Source organism: Aotus nancymaae, unplaced genomic scaffold (genome assembly GCF_030222135.1).
Source record: "Aotus nancymaae isolate 86718 unplaced genomic scaffold, 86718_ANA_hifiasm-v0.15.2.pri h1tg000007l, whole genome shotgun sequence".
Lineage (NCBI taxonomy): Eukaryota > Metazoa > Chordata > Mammalia > Primates > Aotidae > Aotus > Aotus nancymaae.
The window spans coordinates 66212963-66233046 of NW_026988418.1; the positions used below are offsets into that span (position 1 = coordinate 66212963).

Genomic DNA, 20084 nt, shown 5'->3' on the forward strand with positions numbered 1-20084 from the left:
TAAAAATATTCATTAAATTGTGTATTCCACCTTCACCACTGTCAGGGAGAAAAGGTTCTCCTGGACTTGAGGTATGGAATTCATTTCTTTTACTGCAGTATAATAAGCACCAAGGCTGGGTGTGGTGGCTCACACCTGTAATCCCAGCACTTTGGGAGGCTGAGGCAAGTGGTTCACTTGAGGTCGGGAGTTCAAGACCAGCTTGGCCAACACAGTGAGACTAAACTCTGAATTTTTCTTTTTTAAATCTTGCCCAAATTCCTATCTAAAGGGTCTGGGGAGTCATGCTTTACAAACCATAAATTCTCATCAGATGGGTTTTATTCTATGCTGTATATTGTGATTTACGTTCCAATCTTGACTCTGGCATAACAAGGAAGAAAATTAAAATGTTTTACCCCAAAATACATTTCCTTGCCATACCTTGAAATTGCCCTGCAAAGTCTCTTGTGGGAAAAATACGCATTCTATAGAAAATCCCCTTTCCCCTTTGTTTTCCTTCCTTCCTTTCCAGATCCAGGAGATAATCAACTAAGAGCCAGGCACCCTTTTAACTCCTATAAGAAACATTTTACAACCTGCTTTCTCTGAAGTCTTTTATCTGGGAGCTTCTCTGAACAATAAAACTGGGTCTCCACAATCCTGTTTTTTTTTTTTTTGAGAGTCTCGCTCTGTCGCCAGGCGCCAGGCTGGATTGCAGTGGCATGATCACGGCTCACTGCAACCTCCGCCTCCCGGGTTCAAGCAATTCTCCTGCCTCAGCCTCCTGAGTGCTGGTACTACAGGCGCGCGCCACCACGACCAGCTAATTTTTGTATTTTTTTAGTAGAGACGAGTTTTCACCATGTTGGCCAGGATGGGTTCAATCTCTTGACCTCGTAATCCACCCGCCTTGGCCTCCCAAAGTGCTGGGATTATAGGCGTGAGCCACTGTGCCCGGCCTCCACAATCCTTTATCTTAACCTGAACATTTCCTTTGATCTGAGGTCTTCAGATAAACTCAACCAATTGTCAACCAGAAAATGTTTAAATTTACCTATAGCCTGGAAGTCCCCCTGCTTTGAGTTGTCCCACCTTCTAAGCCAAACCAATGTATTTCTTAAATGTATTTGATTGATCTCTCATGCCTCCCTAAAATATGTAAAACTAATCTGTACCCGACCACCTTGGGCACATGTTCTCAGAACCTCCTGAGGAGCTGTGTCATGTGCCATGGTCACTCATATTTGGCTCAGAATAAATCTCTCAAAATATTTTACAGAGTTTGACTCTAGTCAACAATGGTGCAACTTTGTCCCTACTAAAAATACAAAAAAAACAACAACGAAAAAACAGATTAGCCGGGGGTGGTGGTGGCGTGTGCCTGTAATCCCAGCTACGTGAGAGGCTGAGGCTGAGGCAGGAGAATCGCTTGAACACAGGAGGTGGAGGTTGCAGTGAGCCAAGATTGTGCCACTGCACTCCAGTCTGGGTGACAGAGCAAGATTTCATCTCAAAGTAATAATAATAAGCACCAGAAATTATAATATTTGTTTCAATAAGTAGCTGGTTACATATGTCCTTTTTTGTTTGTCTCCACACCATCTTCTGATGGGGGTGAATAGATTCTTTGAGGTTCACATATAAGAGAAAATGAGAGGACTGAAGTGTCTATACTCTCGGAGTCCGTCTCATATGAGAGTGCAAGGAAGAAGAGTTGGGTGGGTGGGTAGTGCAGAGATTTTTAATTTTTTCCAGGCATAACCTTCAGAGGTCTGTTCCAATTTTATTTGTTTTCTTTTTCTTCCTTCCTTTTTTTTTTTCAGCCTCATCAAGTTGAGAGATTATTTCTATCTTTTTTTTTTTTGAGACAGAGTTTTGCTCTTGCTGCCCAGGCTGGATGCAATGGCCCGATCTTGGCTCACTGCAACCTCCATCTCCTGGGTTCAAACAATTCTCCTGACTCAGCCTCCTGAGTAGTTGAGCTTACAGGATGCACCACCATGCCCGGCTAATTTTGTGTTTTTAGTAGAGACAGGGTTTCCCCATGTTGGTCAGGCTGATCTTGAACTCCCAACCTCAGGGGATCCACCCACCTCAGCCTCCCAAAGTGCTGGGATTACAGGTGTGAGCCACCTCGCCCTGCCTAGTTCTATTTTTAAAATTTAATTTTTAAATTTATTGCATTGTGTTGTATTGACAAAGTCTTGCTTACTGTGTCCTAGAACTCCTGGGCTCAAGTGATCCTCCTGCCTCACTCAGCCTCCCGAGTAGTTAGGACTACAGGCACATGCCATGATGTGGGGCTAATTTTTTTATGGAGATGGGGGTCTTACTATGTTGCCCACACTGGTCTTACACTCCTGGCCTCTTAACAATCCTTCCATCTTAGCTATCCAAAATGCTAGCATTACGGGCATGACACACCACATCTGCCCCCAAATTATATTTAAAAAAATTTTTTTTTTGAAATTGTAATGTCTGCTAGTGTAGAGAAGGCTAAAAAAAGAAAATTGTAATGTCAATGGAGTCACACTCTGTAAAAGTATTTGAAGAGATTTATTCTGAGCCAAATGTGACTGACCACAGCCCATGACAGCCTCAGGAGATCCCGAGAAGATGTACCCAAGGTGTTTGGGCTACAGCTTGGTTTTATATACATTTTAGGGAGCATAAGACATCAATCAATACATGTTGAATGTACATTGTTTAGTCCAGAAAGATGGGACAACTCAGAGGTAGGGTTGGGGGGATGGACCTGCTGTCACATTGTTGGTATCTTATTGCTACAAGGTGTATCAGTGTTAAGGTGTCTGGGTTTTGTGTTTTTTTGTTTTTGGTTTTGTTTCTGAGACAGAGTCTCGCTCTGTCATCCAGGCTGGAGTGCAATGGCCTGATCCTGGCTACTGCAACATCCACCTCCCAGGTTCAAGTGATTCTTCTCCCTCAGCCTCCTGAGTAGCTGGGACTACAGGCACATGCCATCATGTCTGGTTAATTTTTTTTTTTTTTTTTTTTTAAAGATGGGATTTCACCATGTTGGTCAGGCTGGTCTTGAACTCCTGACTTCAGGTGATCCACCTGCCTTGGCCTCCATGGTGCTTGGATTACAGGCGTGAACCACCACGTCCGGCCAATTTTTGTATTTTCGGTAGAAATGGGGTTTCACCATGTTGGCCAGGCTGGTCTCAAACTCCTGACTTCAGGTGATCTGCCCACCATGGCCTCCCAAAGTGCTGGGATTACAGGTGTGAGCCACTGCATCTGGCCAAGGTCTCTGTTTTAATGCTGGTCAGCTGTGCCTGAATTCCAAAGGGCAGAGGGTATAATGAGGCATGCCTGGCCACCCATTCTCAGCACATTATGCCTTGAACTAATGTTTCAGGTTTCCTATTTATTTATTTATTTTTGAGACAGAGTCTCACTCTGTCGTCCAGGCTGGAGTGCAGTAGTGAGATCTTGGCTCACTGCAACCTCTGCCTCCCAGGTTCAAGCGACTCTCTTGCCTCAGCCTCCCAAGTAGCTGGAATTACAGATGTTCACCACCACACCTGGCTAAGTTTGTGTTTTTAGTAGAGATAGGGTTTCACTATGTTGGCCAGGCTGATCTTGAACACCTGACCTTAAGTGATTCCCTTGCCTTGGCCACCCAAAGTACTGAGATTACAAGCGTGAGCCACTGCACCTGGCCTTAGGTTTACTTTAGAATGCTGTTGGCTGAGAGGATGGGATTAGTCAGTTGGTTGTGGGGGTGCTTAGAATTTTATTTTGGTTTATAGTAAGAAGCCAAAGGACACAACAGAGTGAAAAGGCAACCCACTAAGAGGGAGAAGATGGCGCCGGGCTTGGTGGCTGATGCCTGTAATCCCAGCACTTTGGAAGGCTGAGGCAGGATCACTTGAGACCAGCCTGGGCAACACAGGGAGACCCTGTCTCTAAAAAAAATAAAAATAAAATAAAAAGTGGAAGAAGATATTTGCAAATCTTATCTGATAATGTGGTTAATATCCAGAATATATAGAGAACTAAAACACAACAAAAACCCATGAAAAAATGGGCAATGCCAGGAGTTCAAGGCTGCAGTGAGCCATGATCATGACACTGCACTTCAGCCTGGGTGACAAAGCAAGACCCTGTCTTTTAAAAAAAAATTGGGTAAAGGACTAGAATAGACATTTCTCCAATGAAGATATACGAATGGCACGGCCCATAAACATATGAAAAGATGTTCAACAACATTGGTCATTAGGGAAAGGCAAATCAGGACCACAATGGGTTACCTCACACCTGTTAAGATGGTTACTATATAAATATAAAAAGGTGTCAGCGGAGATGTGGGGAAATTGGAACTCTTGTGCACTCTTGGTGGGAATGTAAAATGGTGCAGCCACTATGGAAAAAAGAGTATGGCAGTTCCTCAAAAAGTTAAAAATAGAATTACTACATAATCCAGGAATTCCACTTCTGTGTAGATATTCAAGAGTTGAAAGCAACAGATCTTTGAACATCCGTGTATATACCCAAAAGGGTTAAAAAACAGATATTTGTATATCCATGTTTATAGTATATCCATGTTTATAGTAGTATTTCACAGTAGACTAAAGTGGAAACAACCTGTTATCCATTAACAGATGACTGGATAAACTGGTATATATATAAAATGGAATATTATGCAGCCTTAAAAGAAATTCTGACACAGTACCATGGATGAACCTTGAGGACAGTATGCTAAGTGAAATCAGTCACAAAGAGACAAATGCTGTACGATTCCTTGTACGAAATACCTAGAGTAGTCAAATTCATACAGACAGAAAGAATGGCAGTTGGTGCGAAGGAGGGAGGGGAAGAATGAGGAGTTACCATTTACTGGGTACAGAGTTTCGGTTTTGCAAGACGAGTGCTGGCGATGGATGGTGGTGATGCTTGTGGAACAATGTGAATCTATTTAATGCCACTGAACTGTACTCTTAAAAATTGTTAAGATTGTAAATTTTACCATCTTTACAGTTTCTCAAGATTGCAAGGTCAGTTAAAGACAAAAACTAAACTTACTATTTCCAACTGCCCTGCAGTGTGCAGACCTTTCCCTCGTCCCGCCCTAAGTAGAACTACAATTGTCATTTGTGATCCCTGGTTTAAAAAATTATGGTTGTGGCCAGGCCCGCTGGTTCACGCCTGTAATCCCAACTCTTTGGGAGGCTGAGGCGGGCGGATCACCGGAGGTCAGGAGTTTGAGATCAGCCTGGCCAACATGGTGAAACCCCGTCTCTTTACAAAACACAAATAAGCTTGGTGTGGTGGCGCGCGCCTGTAGTCCCAGCTACTTGGGAGGCTGAGCCAGCAGGATTGCTTGAACCCGGGAGGCAGAGGTTGCAGTGAGCCAAGATCACACCACTGCACACCAGCCTGGGCGACACAGACTCTGCCTCCAAAAAAAAAATCATGTTTCCTTATCATGGTGAATGTTACACATTCAAACTTAACAAATATATTAATAGTAAGAAAATATGTTTCCTATCCGTTGTACACATTTGGGTGCCAGGAGTGACTTCGTTTGCAGAAGGAATTCCGCAGATGCAAAGTAAAAGAAAATCCGTGACCTAAATAACATTCGCGCAGAGGCCGGCCCTGCCACTAACCCCGCCCCGCAACGGGACCAATCAGCGGCGCGCACGGGAGAGACACGCAGTCGCCGGCCGAGCAAGTCGATAAGGAAGTAGAGGAGGGCCAGCGCGCGCTGAAACGCTGGGCGACGGCGGGCTGTGCGACGTGTTCTGCGGCCGGCCTGGGCAGGTGTCTTCCTCGAGAGGCAGGCAGGGGATCCCGGACGTGAGTCCGTGCAGTTGAGTGTGTTGTGCGGCGGGTGGGGCGGGGCGTTTCGCCCCTGCGGTTTTCGCGTACTAGCGGTGCCGACGCCAGGGAGGCCGCAAGCGTGACTCCGGGCGGAGACCGCGCTCCGGCCGCTCCGGCCTGTGGGCGCGCCGGGCTCCTCCCCCGGCTCCAGCGCCGGCGGCTGCCTGTCCGTTGTGGCTCCGCGGATTCCGGGGAGGTGCTCGGTCCAGAGAGCGGCCTACGGAGAAGGCACAGCGAGTGCAAAGCGAGACCCGGGCGAACGTTGAATTCTGTTGGCTTTGGTCATCTCTGAAAACTTTAAGCATAATTTAAATAAATGCTGTCAGCCGAATAGCTCGGATTTAGTTGTAGTTAATTTTCTGAAACTTCAAGTCTGTGAATTAACACAGTTAACAACAAAAAAACCGGACACAAAGCAACCTCCAACTCTGATTGATATATATAATTTTTTTTTTTTTTTTTTTTTTTTGAGACAGAGTCTTGCTGTGTCACCCAGGCTGGAGTGCAGTGGCGTGATGTCGGCTCACTGCAACCTCCGCCTCCCGGGCTCAAGCAATTCTCCTGCCTCAGTCTCCCGAGTAGCTGGACTACAGGCGCGCGTCACCACACCCAGCTAATTTTTGTATTTTTAGTAGAGACGGGGTTTCTCCATGTTAATCAGGCTGGTCTTGAACTCCCGATCTCAGGTGATCAGCCTGCCTCGCCCTCCCAAAGTGCTGGGATTACAGGCATGAAACACCGCGCCTGGCCTTTAGCTGCTATTATATATAATTTAAAAATTATTAGTACCGAAGCCTGAGACAGGAGAAAAATGGTAAAAATAGTAGGGACTGCGGGAGAGAGAGTAGTACCCACTGACAAGTGCTAGAATGACATAGGCGCCACCGTTAAACTAAACCAGCATAGGATGGTTACTTTTGATTAACACTTTGCTACTACTCAGAGTGTAGTTTGCAGCATCACCAGGAGCTTGTTAGAAGTGGGTAATTTCAGACCTACCTCAGATTTACTGAATCTGTTTTGTTTTAACAAGCTCTCCAGCAGGTTTAGATGCAGCTTTGTTTGGAGGAAGTGTGAGATCTGTTCTAGGGTTTCTCAAGGAGTTCAGTCTTCATTCAGTGACCATGGGGATCTGGCAGGAGGGCTTGAATTTCTAGCTGATTCTTTTATTCTGTCGTACCCTCTGGTCTTCCATCATTTGTAATGCTAATCTCTATTCCTGGATAAATCTATGGATCTGCTGGTCATTAGTGGAAAAAGTAACAGTTTGTGGATGTCACAGTCAAAACTCAGCTACCTGGTTGACACAGTGGCTCATCTGTAATCCCAGCACTTTGGTGGTGGCGGGTTGTCCTTCAAGACCAGCCTGGGCAACATAGCAAGATCCTGTCTCTATAAAAAAGAAAAAAAACCTCAACTGCTTGACAGGCTTTCATTCTCCTCTCTGTATAATGCCTCCTGTAGTACTTTTATCCCCTCCAAATCTCCATTTCCCCATCTCAGCCTCCTCACATACAGTGTAAGAAATGCAAATTCCTCTTAGTAATTTTTCTGCGCTTGATATCATATTATAATATGAACTCTGTCAGCTTCTCTTTTTACTTTAGAAATTTTGTCTTCATTTCTGTTTATGGAGTGTATAACCTCGCTGCCTGTGAAGAACCCTTCCTGTAACCTTGATTTCATCCACTTCCATCTTGGAGCCTCTCTCCAGTTTACACACTCCCTTTGTCACCTGCTTCTTAACCACTTAGAGAATTAGGTCTCTCACTGTCATTCTCTGAAAGGTCATAAATGGCCAACTAATTAATCAATCCAATGGCTTTTTTTCAGACTTTATTCCTTTCCACTTCTCTGAAGTACTGAATATGCTTGATACCTCTTTGTTGAAGTTAAGCCCCTCCTTGGTTTTTGCCCATTGCATTTTTTGGCTTGCCCTCTATTGCCCTTATTAACCTTCCTCTTCTCTCTTGTATTTGCTTCTTCCATGGCTTTCTTCCTTAGCCGAACTCTAATTTTTTCCCATAAAGTATACAGTTATTCAGTATTTCTAAGTATCTCCAGAGCATAACAGCGGTTTTAGTGTTCTGGGTCTTTTTTATTGTTGTTGTTGTTATTGAGGCAGGGTCTTGCTCTATCACCCGTGCTGGAGAGCAGTGGCGGGATCATGGCTCGCTGTAGCTTCAACCTTCCTGGCTCAAGTGATCCTCCCATCTCAGCCTCTCCAAGTAGCTGGGACTATAGATGTGCGCCACTACACCTAGCTAAAAATTTTTTTTTAAAGTTTTGTAGAGATGCAATCTCCCTGTGTTGCCGAGGCTGGTGTCAAAATCCTGGGCTGAAGTGATCTTCCCGCCTCGGCTTCCCAAAATGCTGGGATTACAGGAGTGAGTCACCACACCGGCCAGAAACTTTTGTTCTGTATATTTTGTGCAGAGTTTTGGTTGTTCAGGCAGGAGGGTAAATCTGGTCCCTGTTAATCCATCTTGGCCAGAAGTAGGAGTCGGTGAAGTGCACTGGAGTACAGACTCCCCACTTTACCCTTGGGGGATACATTCCAAGACCCCCAGTAGATGCCTGAAACTTCAGATAGTACTGAACCTTATGTATATACTATGTTATTTCCTATATATCCATACCTCTGCTAAAGTTTAATTTATGAGTTAGGCACAATAAGAGATTAACAGCAATAACTAATAAAATAGAAAAATTGTAACAATACACAATAATAAAAGTATGTACTGTGCCTGGAATTTTTTCACTTTGAGCTGCGACAGCAAAGCTAGCATGAATTTCTTTCTCCTTCTGTACAATTTCATGGATACGAGATTTGTTCTTGCAACCATAGATCTTAGCAACCTCATCATGTGAATTTTATTTCTTTTTTCTTTAATTTTTTTTTTTTGATACAGTTTTACTCGTCACTGAGGCTGGAGTGCAATGGTGTGATCTCGGCTCACTGCAACCTTCACCTCCTGGGTTCAAGTGATTCTCCTGCCTCAGCCTCCTGAGTAGCTGGGATTACAGGTGCCCACCATCACGCCTGGTTAGTTTTTGTATTTTTAGTAGAGACGGGGTTTTGCCAAGGTGGCCAGGCTGGTCTCAAACGCCTGACCTCAGGTGATCCACCTGCCTCAGCCTCCCAAAGTGCTGGGATTGCAGGTGTGAACCACTGTGCCTAGCCTTTTGTTTTCCTTTGAGACGGATTCTCACTCTTATCCAGGCTGGAAGAACAGTGGTGTGATCTCAGCTCACTGCAACCTCTTGTCTCCCAGGTTCAATCGATTTTCTTGCCTTAGTTTCTTGAGTAGCTTGGGATTACAAGTGTGTGCCACCACACCTGGCTAATTTTTGTATATTTATTTATTTATTTATTGACATGGAGTTTCGCTCTTGTTGCCCAGGCTGGAGTGCAGTGGCATGATCTGGGCTCACCACAATTTCTGCTCACCACAACCTCAGCTCACTGCATCATCCACCTCCCGGGTTCAAGTGTCTCCTGCCTCAGCCTCCCCAGTAGCTGGGATTACAGGCATGCACCACCATGCCTGGCTAGTTCTGTTTTTAGCAGAAACAGGGTTTCTTCATGTTGGTTAGGCTAGTCTCAAACTCCCGACCTCAGGTGATCCACCCTCCTCGGCCTCTCAAAGTGCTGGGATTACAGGCATGAGCCACCACATCCGGCCTACTTGTTTATTTTTTTTGAGATGGAGTCTTGCTCTGTTGCCCTGGCTGGAATGCAGTGGTGTAATCTCAGCTCACTGCACCTCCACCTCCTGGGTTCAAGAGATTCTCCTGCCTCAGCCTCCCAAGTAGCCGGGACTACAGGCGCCCACCAATATGCCTGGTTTGTATTTTTAGCAGAGACATGGGTTTTGCCATGTTCGTCAGGCTGGTCTCAAACTCCTGGGCTCAGGTGATCCACCTGCCTTGGCCTCCCAAAGTGCTGGAATTACAGGCATGAACCACTGTGCCTGGCCAATTTTTGTATTTTTAGTAGAGACAGGGTTTTGCCAAGGTGGCCAGGCTGGTCTCAAACTCCTGACCTCAAGTGATCCACCTGCCTTGGCCTCCAGAGTTTTGGAATTACAGGCATGAGCCACTGCTCCCAGCCCTTTTCTTTATTAAGTTGAGAACTTTCACTTTTTCACTTAAATAAAGCAATTTATGGCTTCTCTTTGTCATATCTGAATTGCCAGCATTGGCTGGCCTGTGCTGTAGTGCCATTATTAAGTAAAATAAAGATTCCTTGAACACACACACTGAGATACCAGAGTAGTTGATCTGCTAACCCAGATGGGTACTAAGTGACTGGAGTGTGATACCTACAGTGCAGTGTGGAGGTATCCCAGGTGAGATGGAACAGGACAGCAAGAGAGTTCCTCACAGTACCCAGAGCTGCACATAATTGAAAACTTAGGAACTGTTTACTTCTGGAATTTTCCATTTAATATTTTCAGATTGCAGTTGACTATGGGTAACCGAAGCCTCGGAAAGCAAAATGATAGATGGAGGTGCCACCATAGAGTTGCCGTGTCACCTTGCTCCAAAACCTCCACCTGAATGATTCCTTTAACTGTTCCTGCTAGGCTTTCTCTGTTAAAGCTGCTGTACCAAATCCAGGGGTCAGTTTGCTGCCCTCTGATTGCCTCACCTCTTAGCAGCATTCAACATAGCTGTCTGTTCTCTCTTCACTCAGCTTCTGGAATTCCAGCCTCTTCTGATTTTCTTCCTGCCTCATAGCACTCACCAGAAGTATCTCTTGCCTGTTTCTCCTCTTCTTTCTGATCCCCAAATATTGGGTTGCCCTGGACTCAGTCTTTTGTCCTCTAACAGATCTTACGGTGATCGTACCCAGTCCATCTCCTTTAAACCCCATCTACATCCTGATGACTCTCAAATGCAGTCCCACTGCTCTCCTTAGCTTCATCCTGCATATTTGCAGTCTCCACTTGGACATCAGTGGACACCTCAAATTTGTTATATCCAAACAAAACTCTTGATCTTTCAGAACTTGCTGTCTTCCTCAGTCTTTTCCCTTCTCCCAGTTACCCTGGCCACAAACCTAGACATCGTCCCAAATCTTCACTTGTCTTTACCTATATCCAAATTTTCAGCAATTTCTACAGTGTATTATTTCTGTATTAGAATAGCAAGAGATGTTACAAGAAATAAACCTCTATATCTCAGGATTTGTCATAAAGGGAATTAATTTTTGCTCACATGAAAGTGAAAAGCTGTATTCCCACTTAGTGGGTGGCCTTCTAGGTGGTCATTTAGGGGTGCAGCTGCCTGCATAGTTTGGCTGCCATCCTCCAGGACTCAGTGTCCTGGGCCTTCCCTGGTTGGAAGAGGGCAGCTGGGAGGTTTTCATGGATGTGGTGCATATCCCTTCCATGCGCTGCATTGGCTAGAACTTTACTGTCACATGGCCATTCTTAACAGAGAGGCTGAGACGTACAGTCGTCATTTGTCCAGAAGGAAGAAGAAATGTACCTAGTGACCTATTAGCTGGTCACTTTGCCAAATGTAGTAGGGTCTACCTACAGATTTGAAAAATCTGACCATTTGTCATCACCTTTGCTGCTATCTTAGCTCATGTCACCTTCATCTCTCAACTGGACAACTGCAGATCCTCCTAACCTCCTGATTTATTATTCCATTCTAATCTCTACATAGCAGCCACAGTAACTTCTTTTAGAATGTAAACTAGATTCTGTCATGCTCCTGTTTAAAAGCCTCAAGTAGCTTTCTATTACACATAGAGTAAAAGCCACCCTCTTTTTTTTTTTTAAGTTTTTTATTAGAGATGTGGTTTCACCATTTTGGTCAGACTGGTCTCGAGCTCCTGGCCTCAGGTGATCCGCCTGCCTAAGCCTCCCAAAGTGCTGGAATTACAAGCGTGAGCCACCGTGCCTGGCCTTTTTTTTTTTTGAGATGGAGTTTCCATGCTGGAGTGCAATGGCACAATCTTGGCTCACCATAACCTCCGCCTCCCGGGTTCAAGCAATTCTCCTGCCTCATCCTCCCAAGTAGCTGGGATTATAGGCATGCACCACCACGCCCAGCTAATTTTTTATTTTTAGTAGAGACTGGGTTTCTCCATGTTGGTTGGGCTGGTCTCGAATTCCCGACCTCAGGTGATCTGCCTGCTTCAGCCTCCCGGAGTGCTGGGATTACAGGTGTGAGCCACTGTGCCCGGCAAAAGCATACTCTACTGTGGTCTACCACTTCCTCCCTTCCCATCTCCCACCTCCCCTCCTCCAGGCTCGTTCCCAAGACCCACCTGTTGCAGCCTCCTTTCTGTTCCTTGACTGCTTCAACTTCTTCCCCACTCAGGGCCTCTATGGATGTTTTTCTGTAAATCTTCTGAAAATTACCTTATTTTTCTGCTTACATGTTCTTGTAGTTATCTATTTGCTGTGTAACAAACCACTCTAGAGTGTAATGGCTTTAAACAACACTTATTATGTCTGGTGATTTTGTGGTTTTATGGGATGTGATTGGGCTCAGCTGGATAGTTCTGTTATTCTACATGATGTTGACTGCATCACCAAGTCAGTCACCAGAGATTGGACTGGAACCATCAAGATGGCTCACCCACATGGCTGGCCATTGATATTGGCTGTAGGCTGGGAGCTCAGTGTGGCCCTGCATCCAGCCTCTCCGCGTGACTTGGCCTTCTTACTGGGTGGCAGCTGGGTTCCAAGAGGGTCTTGTCCCATGAACATATGTTCTGTCTTAGGGTTCTCCAGAGAGACAGAACCATTGAGGGTGGGAGGATGGATGGATGAGAGGGGATTTACTAGGGGAATTAGCTCACATGATTATGGGGGCCAAGAAGTACCAAGATAGGCTGTCTATAAGCTGGAGACCCTGGAATGCCAGTAGCCTGGCTCAGTCCAGGTGTGAAAGCCTTAGAATCAGGGAAGCTGATGGTGTAATTTTCAGTCTGAGGCTGAAGACCTGAGGCTGAATGTAGGGGCTGCTGGTGTAAGTCTTGGAGCCGAAAGAGTGGAGAGCCTGGATTTCTGATGTCTAGTGACAGGAGAAGAAGAGAGTCCCTGCTCCAGGAGAGAAAAGAAATTGCCTTTTCTCCTTTTTGTTGTATTAGGGTCCCCAGTTGACTGAACGGTGCTCACCCCTACAGAGTGTGGATCTTCCACACTCATTCAGCTGACTCACAAACCAGCCTTCCCTGGAAACCCCCTCAGACACATCAAAAGGAATGCTTTACAGTTCTCTAGGTATTCCTTAGTCCAGTCAAGTTGACACTTAAAATTAACCATCACATGTTCCAAAGCAAAGTAGAAGCAGGCAACCCTCTTGAAGGCTAGACCCAGAACCATCACAGCCCCACTTCCACCAAAGGATTTTGGTTCAGTAGTCACAGGGCCAGCCCAGATTCAGGAGAGGGGGAAATACACTTCATCTTTCCCTGGGGAGAATGACAAAGCATTTGTGGCCGTCTTAGATCTTAGGGGCGTGCCTTGAAATATCCAGCATCGCCTAATCCATATGTACCACTGTCTTGCTTTATCTTCTTAGGATTTATTACTGTATCAAGTTATGTTTTTCTTTTTTGCCAACTTACTGCCCTTCCTCCCTAGAATGTAAGCTTCTTGAAGAAGACCTTGTCTGTGTAGTTTCCTGATATTGCTCACTTAAGACAGTGTCCAGTATACAGTAGGTATTTGGTAAATGTTGCACAAATGAATGCTGAACTCCTTCCACACTGTATTCTCATTCTGAATTTCTTTTGAAAGTCAACATCACCATTTTTGTTGCTGGTAGACCGAGGTCTGTAGAATTGATCTTCAGAGTGTGCCACATGTGTTCTTTCTGGTTTTGTTGCCACCACTCTTCCAGGCCGAGTACTACATCCTTTTTCTGTTTCAGCCTCTTTGTTGGATTCTGAATCCAGGTTTTCCTTCTCCTATGCACTTGGTGCTAGGTTTTTTTTTTTTTTTTTTGAGACCAAGTTTTACTGGTTCACCCAAGCTGGAGTGAAGTGGCACGATCTCAGCTCACTGCAATCCCCTCCATCCCTGCATGGTTCAAGCAATTCTCCTGCCTCAGCCTCCCAAGTAACTGGGATTACAGGTTCGTGCCACCACACCCGGCTAATTTTTGTATTTTTAGCAGAGATGGGGTTTCACCATGTTGGCCAAGCTGGTCTCAAACTCCTGACCTCAAGTGATCTGCCCACCTCAGCCTCTCAAAGTGCTGGGATTGCAGGTATGAGCCACTGCTCCCGGCCTTGGCTCCCATCCCTCGTGAGAGTTAGAGCTGGTAAAGTTAGTCATAAGCTTTTTCCTCAGCAGCGTCATCACCACCCACCCGCCTCTATCTCCCACTGCATCCCACTGCATCCATCCTTGCAATCGCAATTGCTGAAGCAAACGCTTTGCCCTCTGCCTCGGCCTTCCCTATCTTGGGCACTTAAGATGTTCCCCATACTTCAGATTCCCATTTCTGTGCCATTCCTCGCTGAAATCTTTCCCGTTTCTCCTGGTCACATGTGCTTTCTTTATCCTTCGAACCTCTAAAATCCTTGAGTTCTTGCTATGGCTTTATTTGAGTTTGCTGCTTAGCAGTTACTGAATGTCTTTCACATGCCAGCCACAGGCTGTGTATTGAGGTTGGGGAGATGGAGGGGTAAGATGGAGAGGCAGTGGGAAGGTGACTTCAGATTTAGCTAAGCTATTACCTTTCCCTAGAGAAGTTCACATTACAGTGGTTTTCTCCAGTGATTTTCTATCTTGGCTATACACTAGGATCACTTGGGGAGCTTAAAAAATCCCAGTGCCTGGGTCCTGATCCCAGAGATTGTGATTTATGGCCAAAGCATTATGAGTTTTAGAAGCTCCTCGGGTGATTCTAATTTGGAGACAAGGTTTAGAGCTATTGTGCTAATGGAGGAGGCAAACTGATAAATGACTAATTTCATTGCCTCCAATGCTAGAAGAATATACAGGGCATGCGGGAACAGGAGTATTTAATTTACACCTAGATTTACTTTTATTGTACAATTAGACTGTCAGCTGTTTATGGACAGGGCCCAGGGCTTTGTCATCTTGGGGTTCCCTTGCCTGATTTTTATATGTAGTAGGTATAAGATAGGCTGCCCAACAGAACTTTCTTTGATGATAAAAATGTTCAAATGTTCTGAATCCACCCTGTCCAATATGGTAGTCACTACCCATATATGGCTATTGAGTGCTTGAAATGTAGCTAGTGGGAATGAGGAACTGAATTTTTAATTTAATTTTAATTACATTGCTACATATAGGAGTTACTAAGTATTTAAATCATTTGTTTATGCAGGGGCTTAGGTGAGGCAGGTTATTTTCTCTGAATGGTTTTGAAGTTTAGTCACTTCATTTGATTTGTAATTTCTCACCTTTCTTTTTCTTGGTTTTGTTTTTTTGAGGTGGAGTCTTGCTCTGTTGCCCAGGCTAGAGTGCAGTGGCATGATCCTGGCTCACTGCAACCTCCGCTTCCTGGGTTCAAGCAATTCTCCCACCTCAACCTCCTGAGTAGCTGGGATTACAGGCACATGCCATCATGCCCAGCTAAGTTTTTGTATTTTTAATAGAGACAGGGTGTTACCATGTTGGTCAGGCTGCTATCGAACTTCTCATCTCAAGTGATCCACCTGTCTCGGCCTCCCACAGTGCTGGGATTACAGGCATGAGCCATTGTGCCTGGCAGTGTCCCACTTTTCTTATTTCTCATTTGTTAAAATAAAACAGAGGGGGCCGGGCGCCAGTGGCTCACGCCTGTAATCCCAGCACTTTGGGAGGCCGAGGCAGTCGGATCACCTGAGGTCAGGAGTTCGAGACAAGCCTCAACCTCAGAGATGGAGAAACCCTGTCTCTACTAAAAATACAAAATTAGCCAGGTGTGGTGGTGCTTGCCTGTAATCCCAGCTACTCAGGAGGCTGAGGGAGGAGGACTGCGTGAACCCGGTAGGCAGAGGTTGCAGTGAGCCAAGATCTTGCCTTTGCACTCCAACCCGGGTGACAGAGTGAAACTCCGTCTCCAAACAAACAAACAAATGGGAGGTTTGTTAAAATGCCTGTTTTTTTTTTTTTTTTTTTCGAAACGGAGTTTCGCTCTTGTTACCCAGGCTGGAGTGCAATGGCACGATCTCGGCTCACCGCAACCTCCGCCTCCTGGGTTCAGGCAATTCTCCTGCCTCAGCCTCCTGATTAGCTGGGATTACAGGCACGCACCACCATGCCCAGCTAATTTTTTGTATTTTTAGTAGAGACGGGGTTTCACCATGTTGACTGGGATGGCCTCGATCTCTTGACCTCGTGATCCACCCGCCTCGGCCTCCCAAAGTGCTGGGATTACAGGCGTGAGCCACCGCGCCCGGCAAAATGCCTGTTTTTAAATTAACTTTATCGAGCTATAAATCACATGCTATATAATCTACCCATTTAAAGTGTCCAGTTCCACCAGGTGCGGTGGCTCATGCCTGTAATCCCAGCACTTTGGGAGGCCGAGATGGGAGGATAGCTTGAGCCCAGGAGTTTGATACCACCCTGGGCAATGTAGTGAGACCTTATCTTTACAAAAAAGTTAATTAATTAAAAAAAATTAGCCAGGTGTGGTGGTGCAAGCCTGTAGTCCCAGCTACTCAGGAGGCTGAGGTGGACAGATCACTTGAGTCTGGGAGGTTGAGGCTGTAGTATGCTGGGATTGTGCTACTGCACTCCAGCCTGGGCAACAGAGGGAGACTGTGTCTCAAAAAAAAAAAAAAAAAAAGCATATAATTCAGTGTTTTTTGGTATATTTGCATGTATTTGCAACCATTTTCACAATTTTAGAACATTTTTCATCACCTCAAAAGGAAACCCTGTACTCTAAGAGCTACTATACTCCCAAACCTTCAGCCTTAACCACCTACTAATCTACTTTCTGTCTATAGATTTCCCTATTCTGGACATTTCTTATATATGTACTCATATAATGTGTGGTCTTTCATACCTGGTTTCTTTCATATAATGTAACATTTTCAAGGTTCATCTATGTTGTCGCATGGTGTCAGTACTACATCCCTTATTATGGCCAAATAATATTCCATTGCATGGCTGTACCACATTTTATTTATCAGTTGATGGAAATTTTTTGTTATTGTTTTTTCTGTGACGGGGATCCCACTCTGTCACCCAGGTTGGAGTGCAGTGGTGTGATTTTGGCTCACTGCAACCTCCGCCTTCCAGGCTCAAGTGATGCACCCACCTCAGCCTCCCGAGGGGCTGGGAACACAGGCTTGCACTACCTTGCCTGGCTAACTTTTTGGTTATTTTTTACCATTGCTTAGCCTGGTCTTGAACTCCTGAGCTCAAATGGTCCACCTGCCTTGGCCTCCCAAAGTGCTGGGATTACAGGTGTGAGCCACCACACCTGGCCCTGTTGATGGCAATTTGGGTTGTTTCTGTCTTTTGGCTATTACGAAAAATATTGCTATAAACATTCATATACAAGTTTTTGTGTGGATATGTATTTTCATTTCTTTTGGGTATATGACTAGGAATGGAATTGCTAGGCCGTATGGAAAAATACCTATTTTCTTATCTTAATGAGCATATTTTGTATATATGCATGTTTTTAAAATATATGAACAATTTATTTTTATTTTATATACCTTCTTCCTTAGTTACTATTCAGAAAGTGTTAACTCTACAAGAAAGTACTTTTCATTACAAAACAATCGGCTGGGTGCAGTCCTAGGACTTTGGGAGGCCAGGGTGGGAGGATGGCCGTCAGGAGTTTAAGACCAGCCTGGATAACGTAGTGAGACCCTGTCTCTACTAAAAATTAAAAAAAAAATTAGCCAGGTGTGGCGGCACATGCCTGTGGTCCCAACTAGCCAGGAGGATCCCTTGAGCTCAGGAGTTGGAGGATGCAGTAAGCTACGATTGTATCACTGCACTCCAGTCTGGGCAACAAAGCAACACCCTGTCTCTAAAAAAAATTTAAAAACCCAAAACCCATTTTATTTTAAAAATAATTCTATTTCATAATATATATTAAAAATTATTTTAGCCTTATACAGGATGCTGTGGTCTTTGCTCCTTTGTGAATGTCTACTGCTGGTAGCTGGTTATGCTCAGGATGATGACTGGATTGACCCCACAGACATGCTTAACTATGACGCTGCTTCAGGAACAATGAGAAAATCTCAGGTATTAAAAAAGAAATGTGTGCATGTGTATGTAAGACCTTATTAGTCCCGTGATGGAAATAATCTAGCTCTGTTGTTTTGCACAGAGCTATGAGGGTCATGTGTCCATGATTAGCAATTATGCAGAATATTTTCCTGACACTGTTAATCTGAAATTATTTCAAACCTACCCGCTACTGATTTTGAATATAAAGCCCTTGAAGTAGCAAAATAATTTGATTTTAGTTTTTAGGATGTACATTTGAAACTTCTTTTTTGTGGTTCAGTACAATTTAAGAATCTAACATTCAGAGTCATGAAATGATGAAGTCAGAATCTTAGTCTTCGTTAACCAAAGGTTATTTTTGTAACTAAACTATAAAGAAATAAAATGTCTCTACTTTGTTTTAGGCAGAATATGGTACTTCAGGGGAAAAGGATGTCAGTCCTGACTTGGCGTATGCTGATGAAATATCGAAATGTTATCACAAACTTGATTCTTTAACTTACAAGGTTAGTTTTTTTCATTCATAAATTTCATATTTTTATATTATGTTAAATTGCTCTGTTTTCTTGTCTCTGCTGATATATTTGTGTTTGCAGTGTTTTCATGTACCATATGATTTTTATATGTCAAATTTTTCTTTGGATACTCTAACCTTGGTTTCCCATTAGTTATTCTAGCCTTGGTTTTCCTAATAGTGCCTTGTATTTCCGTGTAATAACATTGACCTCTCTGTGTTGTACTTCTTTACCAGACTGCAAACTTCTTGGTGCAAGGAGTACATTTCATTCATCTTAATTCTCTATCACCTGTCACAGCTCGGAGGCATTGTAAACTCTCAACAAATGTAGCAAATGAAGAAATGTGTCTATTACCAGGTTATAAGCAAAGAGTTACTCTTACAAAGGATTATTACAATTTAGTGTGTGATCGCTATTCATTCCTTCATTTATCCAATCCTCTTAAAAAAATGTAGCTGAAGTAGAGTTTATGCAAAAATAAATAAGTCCAGAGATGTGAATGTAGTTATTTGCTGTGGGAGCCGCCTTCAGTTGGCTGCGTAGGCAGGGTGAACTGGTAGCTGTGTGGTGGGGCCTGGAATGGAGAAGGCGGGTGTCTGTGTGATCAGTGGAGGCTGCAGAGGTCCAGCAATGCTGAAGGTTTGAAATGAGGCAGTGTCGGGTTGAAGATAAGAGCAGGCCTTAAACTTATCAAAGGTAGAATAGGTAAATGTTGATGGCTTAGGGAAGTAGCGGGGATAAGGGATAGGGAAGAACTAGTGTGAATAAGTCCCAGCTTGAGAGAGTGGGAGAATTTGTTCATTGAGATCCAGATATAGCCCAATAAGATCTATACACACCTTCTTGTGATTCTTATTAAATGTTAATAGTCTCAACTGAGTGCGCAGGAAGATGTGCTTGGATAAAATTTGCTTTACTCTCATGATTTGAGGAAGCCACAAGAAAAAAAAATATAAAAAAAAATTGCTTCACTTTGTGTATTATTGTATAGTGAGCTAGTGTGGTTGCACGCAAAAGTGCAGAAATGCCTTTTTACAGAAATTTTTTATTCCATTGTTTGTGACTTGTGTAAACCTTGCAAGAAACATGTTTGGTAAAATAGAGTCTCAAATTCTTTTCTTTTCCCAAGTTGTTTCTTTAAGGTTTGGAAATAAAATGGTTTTACAAACCTTGCCTGAAAGCAGAGGAAACTGCTGCGTCCTTCTGTGTCCTTCTCTGTGCTCCTTATTTGTTGCCTACTTGCCCTTTGCAAAGAGAACACGGGGAAGCAGGCCAGGTCTGCACTGTGATGTATTACAGCTGATAAATGCAAGCTTGATAAAAACAACTAGCTCTTTACCTTGATTTCAATGGCAGCACTAGGCTAGAAGCTTAACCCTTACATTACACTCTGACTGTAACTAATGTTGAATTGATTTTATGATTACAGATTGATGAGTGTGAAAAGAAAAAGAGGGAAGACTATGAAAGTCAAAGCAATCCTGTTTTTAGGAGGTACTTAAATAAGATTTTAATTGAAGCTGGGAAGCTTGGACTTGTGAGTATTTGA

At 44.1% G+C, this 20084-nt stretch overlaps 1 protein-coding gene across 7 annotated transcripts in view; it reads left to right on the forward strand.

Annotated features, from left to right (window-relative positions):
* The first annotated feature begins 5703 nt into the window (after positions 1 to 5703).
* The window catches only part of CLCC1 (chloride channel CLIC like 1), a 34536-nt gene continuing 20155 nt past the window's right edge, over positions 5704 to 20084 (forward strand). For 6 of the 7 annotated variants that reach the window (XM_012468025.3, XM_012468029.3, XM_064372747.1 and 3 more), the window contains exons 1-4: positions 5704 to 5808; positions 17893 to 18032; positions 18422 to 18523; positions 19965 to 20072. In XM_012468025.3, coding sequence (XP_012323448.2) covers positions 17904 to 18032; positions 18422 to 18523; positions 19965 to 20072 — 339 coding nt within the window. In that variant the 5' untranslated portion in view covers positions 5704 to 5808; positions 17893 to 17903. Of the gene's footprint in view, positions 5822 to 17892; positions 18033 to 18421; positions 18524 to 19964; positions 20073 to 20084 lie in introns of all 7 variants that reach the window. The other variant, XM_012468026.3, reaches the window with a different exon arrangement.